The sequence below is a fragment of the Wolffia australiana genome, chromosome 13 (genome assembly GCF_029677425.1).
Source record: "Wolffia australiana isolate 7733 chromosome 13, ASM2967742v1".
Classification (NCBI taxonomy): domain Eukaryota; kingdom Viridiplantae; phylum Streptophyta; class Magnoliopsida; order Alismatales; family Araceae; genus Wolffia; species Wolffia australiana.
The window spans coordinates 11,855,597-11,873,549 of NC_135847.1; the positions used below are offsets into that span (position 1 = coordinate 11,855,597).

Below are 17,953 nucleotides of genomic sequence, written 5' to 3' on the forward strand. Positions count from 1 at the left end.
TTTCTTGGATCTAAACTCTATCAAACATGATTTCAATCTAAATCAGTATAGAATTTACACAAGTTCCAAAATATATAGTATCTATCATCAATGGATTAAAAAAAGGGTGGAGAATTCAAGTAACTACAAATAATTCAATCATTTTATCAGAATCGTACAACCAAGATTTCCCATGTTCTTGACATCTTGATCAATGGATTGATAATTTTGGGCAATGTACCACCCCATGATTCTGTGTGATTCAGCCTTGGCTGATGGAAAGAAAACGATTTGAAAATTTAATCCTGATTCATAATTGCTTTCATAACCATCTGGTCTACCAGGCCATCAAGCCTGCTCCCATGAGTTCCTTGACCTGATATGGTTACATTGTAAGTTTCCATATATTTTAATAAAATAAAAATGTATCCTCGAATATATTTATAAATTAAATAAAACATTTCATTGCGAAGGTAATGTCACAAAGTTATTATATTCCTAAAAATCTAAAAAAATCATAAAATCTCTAGAAAAACCCCATAATAATTTTGGGTTCATTAAGCCTTCCTCAAAGCTGGATACCATTAATCTCTTACAACCTTGATAGGTATTACATATGTAAATGTTTTGACTAAATCTAGTTTATAATAAAGAAAATAAATTAGAATAAATTTAATTATATTATCTCTTCTAGTCACAATATTTTATATGATCTTATGAATAATGACATATTTTTATGAAGGCTAAGAAAAAGGATTGAGATGATGAGCACTAATTAAGTTGTTTTCCTGTTATTTATTGTCCCTAGTATTTTACCCATTTACATGAAGGCTTGATGACCCTTTTGTGCAGAAGGAACATTTAACTCAAAGTTTTAGGTCTTCATATATAATGCTCAGCCAGCTAAGCTTCCAAAACGTTATACTAGATTGTGACTCCCAATCCTTAGATTATAAACTCCTCCCTTATTGTGTCATCCAAGTGAATCTATCTGTTGTAATACTTATTTATTCAACTTAATTATACATTTTTCATTAATATTTTACCCAAAAATGAATTTCATGTAACATGAAGGATGATATTGAATTTTCATCTTTAAATTTCATCTATAAAAATATCCTTAAATTTCATCTTGAATATGAAACAATCCCTATCATAAATTCTTTGCTGTTTCTCTTCATTTTATTCCCAAATTATTATTAAATTTGATCCAGAAATATCATCAATTTAAAAGTTTACTTCATACTAAAACCTTCATAGGAATATTTCTAATTATATATTTTCAGACCCTATTAAAAGTATGCAAAATATTTTAATATGAATTCATTTTCACTTGGAGTTGCTGAAATTTGGTATGTAACTAAAAGTGGCGTGTTGAGGTTTTTATTCAAATAATTTTTGCCTTAAAATAAAATTTGATTTTAATTCTTATGAAAAATTAAAATAAAATTCTTCAAAATAAACATTTGGTCTATTTAATTCAGGAAAGACACGAACTAATGTATTCATTAGCTATTGGATTCTCAATTTGGTGGAAAACTAATTTAACACTTACCAATGTCGAACCCAGATTCTAGTTTGGGGATGACATTAAAACTTGGGGATGACATTAAAACTTGGTGTCTAAACAAAGCACATGATAAGAAAATGATTTCCCCTTTTACCAATGATCAATCCTAGTTATTGATGTTTTAAATCAAAGTATAATTTTTTTTTTTGCATTCATATGTATTTTCATGAGCTAAAAAAACTACCTCTACATTGGTGAATAAGTTCAAAATAAACATTTGGTCTATTTAATTCAGGAAAGACATGAACTAATGTATTCATTAGCTATTGGATTCTCAATTTGGTGGAAAACTAATTTAACACTTATCAATGTTGAACCCAGATTCTAGTTTATTTAAAAATTATAATCAATAAGACGTGCTTTGGGCTTTTCTTCATTAATTAAAATATTTCTTTACTTAAATAGTAGTCATATATATGTTAGTTTGTTCAATCTCACTATATAAAAAGCTCAAGAAATTTATCTCATGAATAGAGATAATGTGTAACATACTGAGTGTTTATATTCTGAAATTATGATGTCAAAATTCATTCACTTATACCATAGACCATCAGCTAAAAAGTGGTTGTTCCACATAGACACAGAGATAATATCATAGAAACACACAATCTTCTCTGAATTTTATTATTCAACTAAACACGACTTTGGGGGGGGGGGGTTCTATTTATGATCCATGTGTGAGCCATGAATTGACCAGATCAGATAATTATGCACGAGAATTTGTTTTTTCACAGAAATGATCCACTTATTTAGAGTAGCCAATTCTTAAGTGGACATTATTCAAAATCCATGCAAGGCAAATGGTGATTGCTGATCACTATCCAAGAATAAGTAACTTATGTATACAGTAGATGGAGCGGATAATCATATTAATCATATTGAGCCTGAGGTATCTGGAAATATAAAATTAAAATAATTTAGCCCGAGCATAATTTATTCTATTTATGGAAAATATTATTATCTTTATTACTATACCAGAATGACCAAATTCACTGATAGCTGGTGGGCTGATAGCTGGTGTCTGTCCAAATTTTTATATTTCCACCCAAGATGTCAACGACTATAAATGATGACTGAAAACTTGATATCACAATTCAACTGGTACACATTGGCCCATATTCAATGCATACATCCTCACCTACCTCACATTACCAACCAAAAGACCACATAAATGGGTTATTTTCTAATAGATTCAAAATAAAATACTTGCAAAAGAGAGGAATTTGGTCAGAAGCTAGGAACTCCAGAAGTTCAGCAGACATTCAAACATCTACATGGAAGGTTTAACACAACTCATATCTGCATCCTTATTTCATCAAAAGCCAGCCGATACTAGAACTAATGTGGCCAAGTTAAATTGGGGCAAATCCCACCATCACTTAAGGGGCGATCATCTCCTTCATATCATTTCATCTCCTTCGTTCTCGTATGGGTCCAACCTGGACGATATGTTTCAGTCTCAACTAGAAGACCAATAAGATGCAAAAATTTAGGTTGCAGAGATGTTATCTAGAACCCTAATCTTCAATGGATACCGAATCGGGATTCTTTATTAGACATCACAAATAAATATCATAAATTATTACGCTAACTTTCCACCTTAATAAAAATTCAAAAGGTCACATATAGTCAATGGAAATAATAAACCAAAGAGTTTCTGCTAGGGTTCGCCCAACCGATATCCGTTCGATATCCGATATCAGACGATTGATATCCGATATCCGGAAGAAAACCGGGATGGTGTCTGATATCGGATATCAGTTGATATCCGTCCTTTAGGTGTAGAGGGATATCGATACCCAATATGGGGGTTGAGGACGAAACGTGCATCGGATACCAAATATCAGATTTCGATATCCTGATATCGGAACCGGTATCTGAATATCGATATCCGGTATCGACAGTAAAAAATAAGCTTTTTATCACATTCTATGACTTACGTACATCATCATGTATTGGTTTTAATGTATTTTCAATCTCAGTTATTATATAGAGTGCAAAAGTTTTATTTTCTTCCATATGGGATAACAAGATTCGAAGTTTAATGTAAACTCACAATCCCGTTATCCCACATGGAAGAAACTATAAAATTTTCTTTGTATATATTAAATGAGTCCGACTAAACATTAAATGGTAAAATAATGTTTTACTCTATACTCGTTATATTCATTATTTACAATAATATCACATCGTCCAATAAATAGAAATAAAAAGTTCTATTTTCTTCCATATGGGATAAAGGGATTCGGAGTATAACACCAAGCCCGAATCATGTTATCCCATATGGAAGAAATTGAAAATATTTAGCTGTATATATTAAACGAGACGTGTAATCAATCAGGAAGCTCTCCTATAACTCTGTTGCCCACGGTACTCCATTCTACTCGCTGAACATTAATCAGTTATTATTATTTTGAAGTATCCTTTCGATGTGGATACCGAAATCCGATATCCACACCCGATATCTGATGTTGTCATCCTCCCCCCTGATACGAAGGCGGATGACGACATCGAGACAGGTATCGGTATCGGATATCGATACTGTAGCAACCGATATCCGAGACTGATATGCGGTATCCGGATATTGAAAAAAATGGATACCGGAAGTTCCCTTTCTGGTATCTGATACAGCATCCGTCCCGATACCGGCATCCGGTACCGGTATCAGGACGGGTGAACACTAGTTTCTGCTAAGAATTCTTGACATTAATACTTATTTCATGGACATTTTGAACTTTGTCACATCTCTTCCTGCGTATCTTCCATCTGGAAAACCGAAAGACGACCATAACTGGTGTGTTTCGATATTGAAACATATTTATTTTTATGTCATAAAGGAGCCATTCCACAGGGGCTAATGCCCATCTCTCTTTATTTTCTCTGACTCTGTCTTTCTCCTCGCCCCGTGTGCGAGACAGCTAAGCTGCCATTAATCCCCTCTTTGACTCTATGTATTCTGTCGCATTCAAACCACCGTCCTACAATGATAGAAAGATGATAATATATAGGTTGATAGGTAGGCCGGTAGATAGAAAAAAAGAACGAAAGATGACAGAGAGATAAATGGATACATAGATAGTTACACAGAAAGATAATACATCCAGATATATAAAAATAGACAGATAGAAAAAAGATATACAAATACATATAAAGAAAAAGATGTTAGATAGATAGACGAGAGAGATAGATAGCTAGAAAGGAAAACATGACAGAGCGAAACATATATAGAAAGAATGACAAAGAGAGATAGAAAGATGGATAGAGAGAAAGATAGAGAGAGAGAGATAGGTAGAAAGATAGATGGATAGAAAGAAAGACAGACACAGACAGACTGATAGATAGAAAGATAGAAAGATGGATTGATAGAAAGATAGACAGAGAGAGATAGATAGATAGAAAAATAGAAAGATGGATTGATAGAAAGATAGACAGAGAGCGACAGATAGAAAGATAGAAATATAGATTGATAGAAAGATAGACAGAGAGATAAGGAGAAAGATAGATATAAATGAAGATAGACAGAGGGAGATAGATAAATAGACAGCCGGGCCATTCCGACCGGGCAAAGATAAACTACCCGTTTATTGGCCTCTGACAAGCACGTCGAGATATACTATAAAAAGCACGATGCTAGCGAAGCATAAATATAAGTTACAATTAGAATACTGCCACTTGCCATCTGTAACAAATCGCACCCACTTATTTACTATGGAGCAGGTTGCTCGGCAGATATTATCAGATAATTGGAATTATTGGACAAAATTCGTGGTGCCTCGTCTTTCCCATTTCGACAAAGACGGTATGTTTTCCTTGGCTTCTCAGAATTATTGGATAAAATTGCGTTCCACCGTTGTTTCTTCTCGGCTTTCTTCTGTATTAGACATTAGCCTGGGAACATGCATCGATGGCGCAATCAAAGGAGTGGCAGCTCAATATAATTACTAACCCTTTGCAAAGACAGATAAGTGTCTGTATTTTTCACTTTGGTTCTCATCGAATAAGAGAGGAGGCAGATAGATAGCTGTAGGCATAGATTGATATATATAAAGAAAAATATAAAGATAGGTAGGTAGTTGGATATACGGAATGATGAATAGGTTCCGAGATACATAAACCATAGGTATATAGATAGATATAAAGAAAAAGAGAGGGAAGGATAAATGCATAATTGTCAGCTTCAGCAGGCTTCAAAAAACATATTATCAATTTCATATGTCAATACAATGATTTTTCTAAGGTAGACGGATAAGTACAAAGATTATACCTTGAAAGACAGATAAACTGGTAGATACCTAAATTTATCCATTAGGTATATATATACCAATACTGATACCAGGGAATGATGGAAAGAAAGTTGGATACATATGTAGATAAATAGATAAATACATAGATAGATATATAGATCGATGGATCTACAAATAGAAAGATATGGATAGATACATGGGAAGACAAATAGAAAGAAAGATGGATAGCTTGAGAGATACGTATAAAACTTGATGGAAAGGTATATATAATGACCAGTCAGATTATAGATTTGAGAAAAATCGGACTCTAGTCGAATGCTGGACGATGCGTGTTTAGTTCCCGGGGAAGGAATGGCTCAGTGCAATGAATGCCTAGGCCAAGAGTTAGTTGATTGGGACAAAGAATCGAGGATTCTTGACTTCTATTATGATCCTTATACTCAGCTGTTTACATCTCTCTTTATGAGCATTTTTAGTATTATTTTTTATATTTTTATATCTATAAAGATATCATTCTTAAAATGCAGATCTCACTTTACGTGGGTGTGTTCAGAACAGCAGCATTGAATCATTGATAGCATCTCTCTTTCTTTCTCTCTCTACCTCTCCTTTTTTTTCTCTATTTCTCTTTCTTTCTCTGTCTCTATTATTCTTTCTTCGTCCCTTTTTCTATATCTCTCCAACTTTCTCTCTAATTCTCTCAATCCCTCTTTCTCCGGGTCTCCCTCTACATCTCTCTATCTCTATATCTCTCCCCCTCTCCATCTCTCTCGCTCTCTATCTCTAGACCTGAAGAGCAGGGTTAGCGTTCGCCATAAAGGCTTCCATCAAGCCCGTCCCTTTCCATTCTCTCTTTTATCTTCTCTCACCTTCACCGCGGCAGAATTTCTGTGGCAATTCTTCAGCCTTTCTACTCTGCTCATTTGGGATTCGCTCTCACAGTTGCATGGACATTGGGGGGGCGATAGAGTAGCAGCAGTGGATCGAAGGCATGGCAAGAGGCCTCTTTCGCCCCTGCGGCAAGAAGAGAAGGAAGAAGGCCGCTTCGACCAGGACTTAACCGCTATGGTCTCAGCCTTAACCCGGGTCGCTGGTCCGAGTCAGGAGGCAGCTAACCCTGATCAGACCGCCATCGCCGTTCTGAACCCTAATTCTCTCCTCGCAGATGACCAAGGTACTATCCCTTTCACAACTCCTCCACCAAGTAGATGAAATCCGACCCAGCAGCGATTTGGTACTTAGTGCTCGAATTCTCAATACTTTCACCAATTCACCTCCTGGAAGATTTCACAAAATCGTCATGACTTAGTTTTCCACTTTTGGGAAGTATATTGGCTGATGAAACAGTGGCTGCTGTTCTTGTTTTTTATTACCTCTAGTAGTTCCTATTACGTTACATGGGTTATTAGTAGCGTTATTCACGCCAGAAGAGTTCCTGGTCAAATAAACTTTTGGATCTGTGCACTGGAACAGGTACAAGAGACTTTGATTAGCTGCCAGCAAACATAATAATCCAAATTATGAATGTGGTAGCTTATACCACTAAAATGATAAAAAAATGATAGGAATGAATAAATAAGTGTAGGTGAGATTTGTTGGTCCTAATGAGTCATATCGTTTTATGGTACTTATTTTCATTAACTATTCTAGTCTTTTAATGTTACATTCCACGTATCTAGCGCGGGATGGTGCTATAGTTCCCCTATTCTCTCTGTCCTTCGTTCTACGCCTCGATCCGTCTCACACATTCTCTCTCACTTTCTTTCTCTCCCTCTCTCTCTCTCTCTCGCGTTCTTTCCCTCCCTCGATTTCTGTCTCTCCTATCTCTTCGTTTCTCTCTCTCGTTCTCTTTCGCTTTCTCTCTCTCTCTCTCTCTATTTTTCTCTCCGTCACTCGATATCTCTCCCTCTTGCTCTTTCTCTCTCTCTCCGTCTCTTTCTCTCTCCCTCTTTCTTTCTCTAGCTTTCTTTCTCTCTCTCCGTCTCTCGCCCTAAACTCCCTCTTGCTCTCTCTCTCTCTCTGCGTCTCTCTTTCTCTCTCCCTCTTTCTTTCTCTAGCTTTCTTTCTCTCTCCGTCTCTCGCCCAAACTCCCTCTTGCTCTCTCTCTCTCTGCGTCTCTCTTTCTCTCTCTCTCTCTCTCTCTCTTTCTCTTTCTCTCTCTCTTTCTCTAGCTTTCTTTCTCTCTCCGGCTCTCGCCCAAACTCCCTCTTGCTCTCTCTCTCTCTGCGTCTCTCTTTCTCTCTCTCTCTCTCTCTTTCTCTTTCTCTCTCTCTTTCTCTAGCTTTCTTTCTCTCTCCGTCTCTCGCCCAAACTCCCTCTTGCTCTCTCTCTCTCTGCGTCTCTCTCTCTCTCTTTCTCTAGCTTTCTTTCTCTCTCCGTCTCTCGCCCTCACTCCCTCTTGCTCTCTCTCTCTCTGCGTCTCTCTCTCTCTTTCTCTAGCTTTCTTTCTCTCTCCGTCTCTCGCCCAAACTCCCTCTTGCTCTCTCTCTCTCTGCGTCTCTCTCTCTCTCTCTTTCTCTCTCTCTTTCTCTAGCTTTCTTTCTCTCTCCGTCTCTCGCCCTAAACTCCCTCTTGCTTTCTCTCTCTGCGTCTCTCTCTCTCTTTCTCTCTCTCTTTCTCTAGCTTTCTTTCTCTCTCCGTCTCTCGCCCTAAACTCCCTCTTGCTTTCTCTCTCTGCGTCTCTCTCTCTCTCTCTCTCTCTCTCTCTTTCTCTCTCTTTCTCTAGCGTTCTTTTTCTCCCCGTCTCTTGCCCTAAACTCCGTCTCTCGCTCTCTCTCTCTCCGTCTCTCGCTCTAAACTCTCCCTCTTGCTCTCTCTCTCTCTCTCACTCTCTCTCGCCCTAAACTCCGTCTCGCTCTCTCTGTTCTCACTATCTCTCCCCCTTGCTCTCTCTGTCTCGCTCTCCATCTCCCTCTGTGTGTGTCTCTCTATCTAACTCACTCTTTTTCTCTAACCATCTTTTGCGTTTGCATCGAAGGGATTGGAGAGAGAAGAAAACACTACCGGGGAGTGCGGCAAAGGCCGTGGGGGAAGTGGGCAGCAGAGATTAGAGACCCGAAGAAGGGCGCCCGCGTCTGGCTGGGCACCTTCGACACGGCCGAGGGTGCGGCCGCAGCCTACGACGAGGCCGCGCTGAGATTCAAAGGGCCCAAAGCAAAGCTCAACTTCTCGCACCGATTCCAGACTCAAGCCGATTCCCGACTCGCTCCCCGAGTCCCTCCTCCTTCTCTTCCTCTTCCTTCTACACCTCCTTCGTACCCGGATCTTCTTCAGTACGCTCAGCTGCTCCGCGGGGGAGACCAAGAGCTGCTGAGCGTGGCTTCCAGTATCGCTCTCCCTGGCGTCGTCGCCGGTGATCCTTATAGAAGCTCTTCGTCTAACCCCGACGGCCAGCCGCCGGCGGGAAGTGGAAGCTGAGAGGCACATCTCTCTATCCATCACCTCTTACCAGTCTCTGGCTCTCTCTCTCTCTCTGTCTCTCTCTCTCTCTCTCTCTCTCTTCTCTCTCTCTCTCTCTCTCGCGCTCTCTCTTACTATCTTTTTGCTCTCTCTGTCTCTCTCTCTCTCTCTCTCTCTCTTACTAACCATCTTTTTGCTCTCTCTGTCTCTCTCTCTCTTACTAACCATCTTTTTGCTCTCTCTGTCTCTCTCTCTCTCTCTTACTAACCATCTTTCTCTCTCTCTTTCTCTCTCTCTCTCTCTCTCTTTCTAACTATCTTTTTCTGTCTCTCTCTTTCTAACTATCTGTCTCTCTCTATTTCTAACTATCTTTTTCTCCCTCTGTCTCTCTCTTTCTAACTATCTTTTTCTCTCTCTGTCTCTCTCTCTCTAACTATCTCTTTCTCTCTCTGTCTCTCTCTCTCTAACTATCTCTTTCTCTCTCTGTCTCTCTCTTTCGCTCTCTCTTTCTATCTTTCTCTCCCTGTCTCTCTTTCTAACTATCTTTTTCTCTCTCTGTCTCTCTCTCTCTAACTATCTCTTTCTCTCTCTGTCTCTCTCTCTCTAACTATCTCTTTCTCTCTCTGTCTCTCTCTTTCGCTCTCTCTTTCTATCTTTCTCTCCCTGTCTCTCTTTCTAACTATCTTTTTCTCTCTGTCTCTCTCGCTCTCTCTCTCTATTTCTAACTATCTTTTTTTCTCTCCCTGTATCTCGCTTTCTCTCTCCCTCTTTCTAACTATCTTTTTTGGTCTCTTTCTCTCCATACCTTTCTCCCACTCTTTCTAATTCTCTTTTTATGTGTCTCTTTCTCTGCATACCTTGCTCTCTCTTTCTAATTTCTTTTTCTGTGTCTCTTTCTCTCCAGTCTCCATACGTTTCTGTCTCTCTCTCTCTCTCTTTTTCTAATTCTCTTTTTCTGTGTCTCTTTCTCTCCATACCTCTCTCTCTCTTTCTAATTCTCTTTTTCTGCGTCTCTTTCTTTCCATACCTCTCTCTCTCTCTGTCTTTCTAATTCTCTTTTTCTGTGTCTCTTTCTCCCCATACCTCTCTCTCTCTCTCTCTTTCTAATTCTCTTTTTCTGTGTCTCTTTCTCCCCATACCTCTCTCTTCTATCGTTCTCTTTCTAACACTCTTTCTGTCTCTCTTCTATCGTTCTCTTTCTCTCCATGCCTTTCTCACTCTTTTCTCCATATCTCTCTTTTTCTCTCTACTTGTCCATCTCTCTCTCTCTCTCTCTCTCTCTCTCTCTCTCTCTTTCTCTAACTCTCTATACCTCTCTCCCTCTCTAACTCTCTTTATCTTTATACCTATCTCTCTCTCTTTCTCCAACACTCGCTATCTTTCTACCTCGCTCTATCTCACACTTGCTCTTTCTCTGCCGCTTTCTTTCTATCTCTCTCTCTCTCTCTCTCTCTTTCTCTCTTTCTCTTTACTTTCTCTCTACTTCTCTGTCTCTCTCTCTTTCTCTCTACTTCTCTCTCTCTCTCTCTTCCACGACCAGCCGCCGCCGTGAAGTGCATGCTGAGAGAACAAGGAAGAAGGCATTTTCATGGTCAAACTGTTCAGGGGGGGAATCTCTAGCCCGTGGGAAGAAGTCAAGGATCTTCCCTCCGTCTTCCTAGTTCCTATCCGACGTCCGGTATGATAACGAATTGGGTTCAAGAGTTACATTGCTTCACGACTGTTCTTCCTGTTCTTGGGCACCTACCCCTTCAATCATTTCCACGCCTCTTAATCTCCTGCGTCCCGGAATAGCTTCTCGCCATGATTTTACCACGTCTGCTAGTTTGACCATTTTTGTTTCTCTCCTCTCTTTCTCTCTCTCTCTCTCTCTCATGTCAATTGTTTCTTTTGGGGCGTTTTGGCAGTTTCCTCACGCCATAGCTGTTTCTTTCCCACTGAATCTCTCTTTATCGCTAGCTCTCTCTCCCTCTATCTCTTTATTCTTGTCTTCTATCGCCGAATCAGCTTGTTTGCAGTGCAGTTTAGTTCAGAGAGATCTGCAGTGGATAGATCTTCACGGCATCCAAGATATATCTGAGGATCCGTCGCATATATCGCTGGCATGCGTTTTTTAACGTCTCTGTCATTTGGGCCATTGACTATATCATAGACGACAAGACTTGGGGAACCGTGCTCTTAAATGGTTCACTCAGGCGGAAATATACAAAGAATTTAATTTAACCTTTGGGGCCCTCACATGCAACATTTCGGAAGAAAAGAATGGGGAGAACAGCTAGTTTCCGGAGATATTAGGCAGACAGCAATTACCTTGTGTATCCCCATTTTCTGGAGATCTCAAGGTGCTCTGTGTAACGCATCTTAGCCTTCTCCTGTCCTGTTTATAATTTTCTATGTTCCAAATACATCTCCTTTTAAGCAGGACAGAGGAAAGTTATGAACATGGACGTGGACGTAGGACCTTTATAAAAATTTACAATGGGTAGGATTTTTCTTTTTGTGTATTATTTTTTATAAGAAGTGAAGATGTCTACAATTTAGACAGGACGCATATTAAATTAGATTAAATTTGATGAGTCTGGATCCCACGGCCACTTTGAGTTCCTCAAAGTTTCTCATAAACACAAAACATATAAATAATCATCCCCATCCAACTAAAATTTATGAATAACATAGTATATTCATATTAAACCACAGATCTAAGCAGGACGTAACGAAAGATAATCTTTTGGATTAATCAGCTCCAGTGATTTCAGGCAATTTAAAACTTTATGATCTATCTTGAATCGTCACCAGTTATCATACAAAGTTAAATGGAAATCCTATTTATATCTTTTAATCAAAATCAAATCCAAATTGTTCACCACTTCAATAATGCTCTACATAGTTTTTTTACATAGTAACAAACCAGGATTAGATAGACTAGATAGAGCATCAATTTTTTGAAAGAATTCGACAAATAAGGAGGGGAGGTAGTTAATAGGATTGGGCGTACAAGACTTATGAAAAATAAAGGGACAACAGGTTGGGGATTGGCCATCATTTTGATGATTAAAGGGGATTATAGTACAATTAAAATGATAACTGTGTTTGAATCTCAAAGGCACTGTCATTCAATAATAAAGCCAAGTTGACTTGCTCAAGAAGAAAAATATAATATGAGCTAGGCCGTACCATTTTGAGTTCTACCACAAATGACATCTAAACTGAATTGGAGCAATAGAAATAAAAATAAATCAAATTAGATCTTATAAAAAACTGCAAAAAACCTTGGTGATCACATCACCTTATGTGGGGTCCAATTTGCTTTTTTGGGTACTCAAATTAAGTTGTCCATAACTGCAAAAATGATCGATTGCTAGAAATAAACTTGTCATCCTTGGCAGGTCAGATGCCATTCTCTTCTTCTTTATGGACCACCACTTTTTTAATTGATCTCCCCTACATTACAAATCACACAAAGATGAGGGTGTTGGGATCTATGGGCTCGATTGAATATCTAAAAATCATCTAAATCAAATCACGTACCTGGCCTCATCGCCTTGTATGAGATTGGTTCCATTCCCACTTTGCGCCCTAGAATATTCTCTTCAAGCCATTCATGTACCTGGCCTCCAAACATATCCAGACGATTGATGCAATGATGAATTTCTTCTCAATCGTCTTCAACTCCCCTTGAAGATCATGTAAATCTTCTCACAGTCAAGTCACAATTGAGGTTGGGGATTTTGAGAAGGATAATACAAGGGAGGCCAAATCCAACAAGCATGTGCACCAAAACTTAGTGCTACCATCTTTATACTTATTTTGGAAATTTTCTTCAAAGCCCTTATAATGCAAGTATATCCACCAAAATCCATCGATATTGTGTGTGTGACCCTCCACACCAATGCATATCCCTAGATAATAACTTTAATGGCACAATAACACTAATTGGCTAATCTTATTAGTTAACAATAGCAGCATATTGATTAATTACTCACCGACCAATTTAACCCAATCAAGATGTTATGTGTTTGAGTCTGTGGGGTGCCAAGCTAAACCTTGTGCTTTAGAATATACAAAGTAGTAAATAAACTCTCTTATGGAACCTTTTTCGTCATCATTAGACAACCTCTTCTCCATCTCCCCAAACCAGCTTTTGAATTCAATGCATCTTCATTTTTGAGTCAATCTGAGGGCGTATGATTCCATCCTGACAATCTAATCATCTTTGTGAACTTCATGCTATATCTGAGCTAAGACTAATTTGAATCCAATGATTAAGGACTCAGACTACTGATCATTGTAATAGTATAATCAAAACATATCTACTGATCCACATGGAATCTTAGGTCTTAGGACCGGTTACTTGAATGTGACATGAATCAACCTATTTGATAGTCAGGTATAATACTATTGAGAGATTCATAAAGTTCAATTCAGTAAATTTTTTTTTTAAAGATCACCCACCATATGCCATTAGTGCCTCTATACTAATGTTACAAAATTCATCCATATAAATCCATGAATGGTGTAAAATGTGAATTAAATTATTTTATGTCATGGGTTTTTAATGGACCTTAGACCTTAGTCACCAATGATACCTTGTGGACGGATGGTTGTACTTTGACTATGGTCTACGAGGTTTTAATCATGGAATTCTAATTAGACCTAGTTCGGGTTCAGCAATAATTTCATGAAGATGATTGAGTGGTCAATATGGGATCATCTGCCCTTGGTATAAAAGGAGACATATCAAGGAAGATGATGTATTGAATTCTTTGGTTAAAGTATTCAAATATTAGACAAAACTTCTCTCATAATTTCTGAACTTATTAATAGTAACTCGGAAGACTAATTCAGATTTGTCAGTTAACCACACCCTAAGTCATCTTAAGGCCATCAAGTGGATGAGGGATGATACATACACAAGTACCGATGACAAACAAGTTCCATGAGTGACTCAATACAATTCGGTATGTTTTCTAGAGCACAAGGTGTATCTTGGCTCCTAACAATTTGGAAACTTGATATAATGATAATGTTAAATCTATCCGTCATTAATTATTTTATATAGTCATATAGTTTATTTGTTTGGGGGATAAATAACAGTTATTGGGTCATTAGAGTTGTTAACTAGACTGCTACATGGGCGTAGGGGTCACAAGAAAAGGGTCTTTCAGACATAATAAATAAGGGAATCCCCTGAATGAAATTCACCCATGCCATATTTTTCCAAGGCTTTTCCCTTTCTTCTCCCTACTCCACATGTCTTCTCTCCATCCTTGATGTGATCAAGATGTCGTAATGATGATGGAGGAGTGTGAACAAGGCTTTTTAAGGGGAAGGATGATATCAAAGTTCTGAGGATTGCATTGGATACATCTTAAGGTTGCACACTTTAGCAGCTTGACACATCTTACTTGAGGACTGATGAAATCATGAATGTGATCCAATCCCATGAAATTTGATCAATTGTCTTGTAAAAGTTGTTTCAATTTTATTCCACATCTTCCACAACAAGAATCCACTTTATTTCATCTAGATCAAGGACATAGAATCTAAAAAGAGCATATAATGTTATTATTTTTTGATACTTCAATGTCCGTCTCGAGCATCCTTCAAATAGGAATATTTGGGCTACATGTTTAGAATATGCATATTCAATTGGTTTAGAATCTATTGATATTGTGTGGAACAAGGGATAGGTCAAAATACTGAGAAGGAGGGTTGAATTTCTGTTTTTCCAATTTCAATTTCTAACTTATCTTTGATAAGTATAAGTTTTTATATTACTTAATTCATATTCATCACACTTCTCAATGTGGGACAATATTTTACCCTGGTTTCGTAACAAACCTACTTGGTTCTACAATATAGTAAAAGAGAGTCTTAATATTTAGCTAGAAACTCTAGATCATCAATGCATCAAGTAACAGATTACTCCAGTTTTTTTGTAACGACAAAAATTAGTTAATGACATATTCTAGAGATATAGATACGATTAAATAATTATTTAAATTCATTCTAAAAATCATCAAAAATTTATAGTTAAGTACTGTGTTGGATCAGATTCAAGGTCCTGCTTGTTTTAAATAAATATCCCGTTCACAAACATATTGAACTAGATACAATTTTAGAGTTAATTCTTTTGTAAAATTTAGGAGACCAGTGGTATCTAAGTTCCTGGTAAATTAGGAGTTCACGGAATCAATAGCGTGTATGAAAAATTAATAATAAGGTTTGAAGGGTTTTGCGACAAATTAACCAGTGAATTCAAGATAGAAAATCAACAAGAAAATATAATATCGTATGTCCCTTCCTGCTTTTCATCTAGAGACAGTTGCGGAGTCAAGATCGTCCTTCAACTCCTTTCTCATGCATCACCAAAAGAAAGAAATATGGTTGTGATGTGCCAAGTTTTTCAAGAGAAGAGAGAGAGTACATCACAAGAATGTCATCATTTTATTTGCCCATGTTGCTCTTTTTTGTACCAATCAAATCCCAAAAAATGATCTTAATGACATTTTATTATTGGGCATTTGCCTTTAGAAGGCCAAATGATTTGTTACTTAATCAATAACCATTCGAATTAGAAAATCAAATGCATAACCCTAAAAAGAAAACTTCTAATACCTTACTTAAACATCTGTCTTCATGCTGTTTTCTAGTTTCTTTTCGAGAAAAATCAACTCATTAACGTTCCACATTAATAAAAAATAATGCATGCAATAAAAATACTCAAAATAACACAACTTGAGAACTAAAATAATATCATTAGAAACTAGTTAATACAATTCTCCGCATAGTGATGGGGTGAGTCCTGCACATGTGGTTTCTAATAAAACAGAAATCAAGGAGAGGACATTCAAAAAACTTTCTCAATTAGTTGGAGAATATGCATTTTTTATCAGAATGAATTCTGTTATTAGAAAACTTTCATTTGCCTTTAGCAGGTCAAAATTAATTATGTTTTCTAGGTGGATTTTCAAGGTGTAATCGAATATAAACTAGTCCATTTGGGACATTCGCATTAAGAGTATGTCTTCCAAATTATATATTTCTCCCCCTACAATTGAAATATACATGACTGTTATATTTTCATGGTTACTTAGAGATTGTTTAGAAATTTTTATGGATGTCTTTTATGCTTTCGGTCAAAACTTTGGGGCAGGTTTAGCTAACTTGTAAAATGTTTTACATATATACGAGGAGAAAATGGTGATGCTCAAATAGGAAAAGTCACACTTTAGGGTAAAAAATGAGTGGGTACTAGGACATCTAACTAGAAGGCATGGACTAGAAGTGAACAAAAATAAAATAGAAGTGATCCATAACCTTCCTCTTCCTAGCAACACTAGGAAACTTATAGAAATCCTCGGCCCTACAGGCTTCTATAAATGTTTCATCAAAATATCTTGCTAATTTTTTTACAACATTGACTAACATGCAAGCTAAATATGAACTTTTGAGAGCCATGGGTAAGAAACTAGGATTTTATGGAAATTAAAGAGGCTCTTATGAAAATACCACTATTATACGCTTTGTATTGTAGTACACATTTTGAGCATGTGTGACAATTTCAACTTTGCAGTGGGAACTCAGCTTTGTCAAAAGATTGGAAAGAAGTCAATGGTCATCTATCGTGCTGCCAAAACTTTAGGAGATGCTCAAGTACATTACAAAAGCACAGATAAGGAATTTCTAGCCATAAATCTTAGATTAAATCAGATACCATTTATTGGGTAGTAAACTAATTTTGTTTTCAAATCATGGTTCTATTAAATATTTTATGTATGAATAAGAAGAAATGCATTTCCTAATTGGATTTATTTTATTACCGAATGAATATCAAGAAAAAAATGGAGGATAGAAGTGAGTCTTAAAATTTTGTAGCTCATAATTTTATCCAAATTGTATATCAATAATCATATTTCCAACTCTGAAAAATTTTCAGATCATTATATTCTTAGAGAAATCTCTAGAAGAATTCCTTGTTTTGCGCTTATTGTAAATTATTTAGTTTGAAGAAGAAACCCAAATGATTGGAGTAAGTAGGATAGCAGAACAAATTCAAGAGATCTTTTTTCTGGGAGGATTCTGAACTATTTTATTTAGGAACTCATTAGGTTTTGAGATGTGTCCCATAAAAGAGCATAAAAGTATTTTGGAATAATATCATGCATCCTTTTGTGGTGGCCATGTTTCTTCAAAAAATACTGCTCGCAAAGTTTTTAAGTACATTTTTGGCCCACATTATTTCAATATTCATATGGTTTGTCTAAAACTTACTTGAAATGTCAATCTATGGTGAGTTTGATAAACGGATATCAAATGCCACTAAAACTAATAATTGAAATATGACATTTTTATTTTTAGAGGATTTTATACCATCATCTAGACAGTAATTTATATATGTATATATATTTTTATGCCCGGTTATTATGTTTACAAGTAGGTTTAGAATATCCCCACTCTGAGAAATGATAACCAAGTTGTTTTGAAATTTATGAATAAATATCTTTTAAATGACTTTCGATATTGAAAAGCATAATTAGTAATGAATTAGAAATATTACACTTCCGGATTGAAAAAATGAGAGTTAGTGGTGGCTTGATGCTTTTTAGGCATACATAAGATTCTAGAAATGACTGAATGGGATGTCCTCTTATAGGCTAATACTTGGAAAATCTTGTCATCTTCTCACCAAGATTGAACATTAGCTTAATGGACAACCCAGAGATTGAATATCATCTTGAATAATGAAGAAACAAGTTGA

At 36.8% G+C, this 17,953-nt stretch overlaps 1 protein-coding gene across 1 annotated transcript; it reads left to right on the top strand.

Moving 5' to 3' along the window:
* The first annotated feature begins 6,371 nt into the window (after positions 1–6,371).
* On the top strand, positions 6,372–11,150 carry LOC144710982 (ethylene-responsive transcription factor ERF114-like). The gene is made up of 2 exons (XM_078584860.1): positions 6,372–6,967; positions 8,771–11,150. The coding sequence occupies exons 1-2, from the start codon at positions 6,859–6,861 to the stop codon at positions 9,208–9,210; spliced, it is 549 nt and encodes a 182-aa protein (XP_078440986.1). The 5' UTR covers positions 6,372–6,858; the 3' UTR covers positions 9,211–11,150.
* The last annotated feature ends 6,803 nt before the right edge of the window (positions 11,151–17,953 follow it).

Coding starts and splice junctions, on each gene's coding strand:
- LOC144710982 (XM_078584860.1), top strand. CDS start 6,859: ATGGTCTCAGCCTTAACCCGGGTCGCTGGTCCGAGTCAGGAGGCAGCT. Junction 6,968..8,770: donor TCTCCTCGCAGATGACCAAG/GTACTATCCCTT, acceptor TTTGCATCGAAG/GGATTGGAGAGAGAAGAAAA.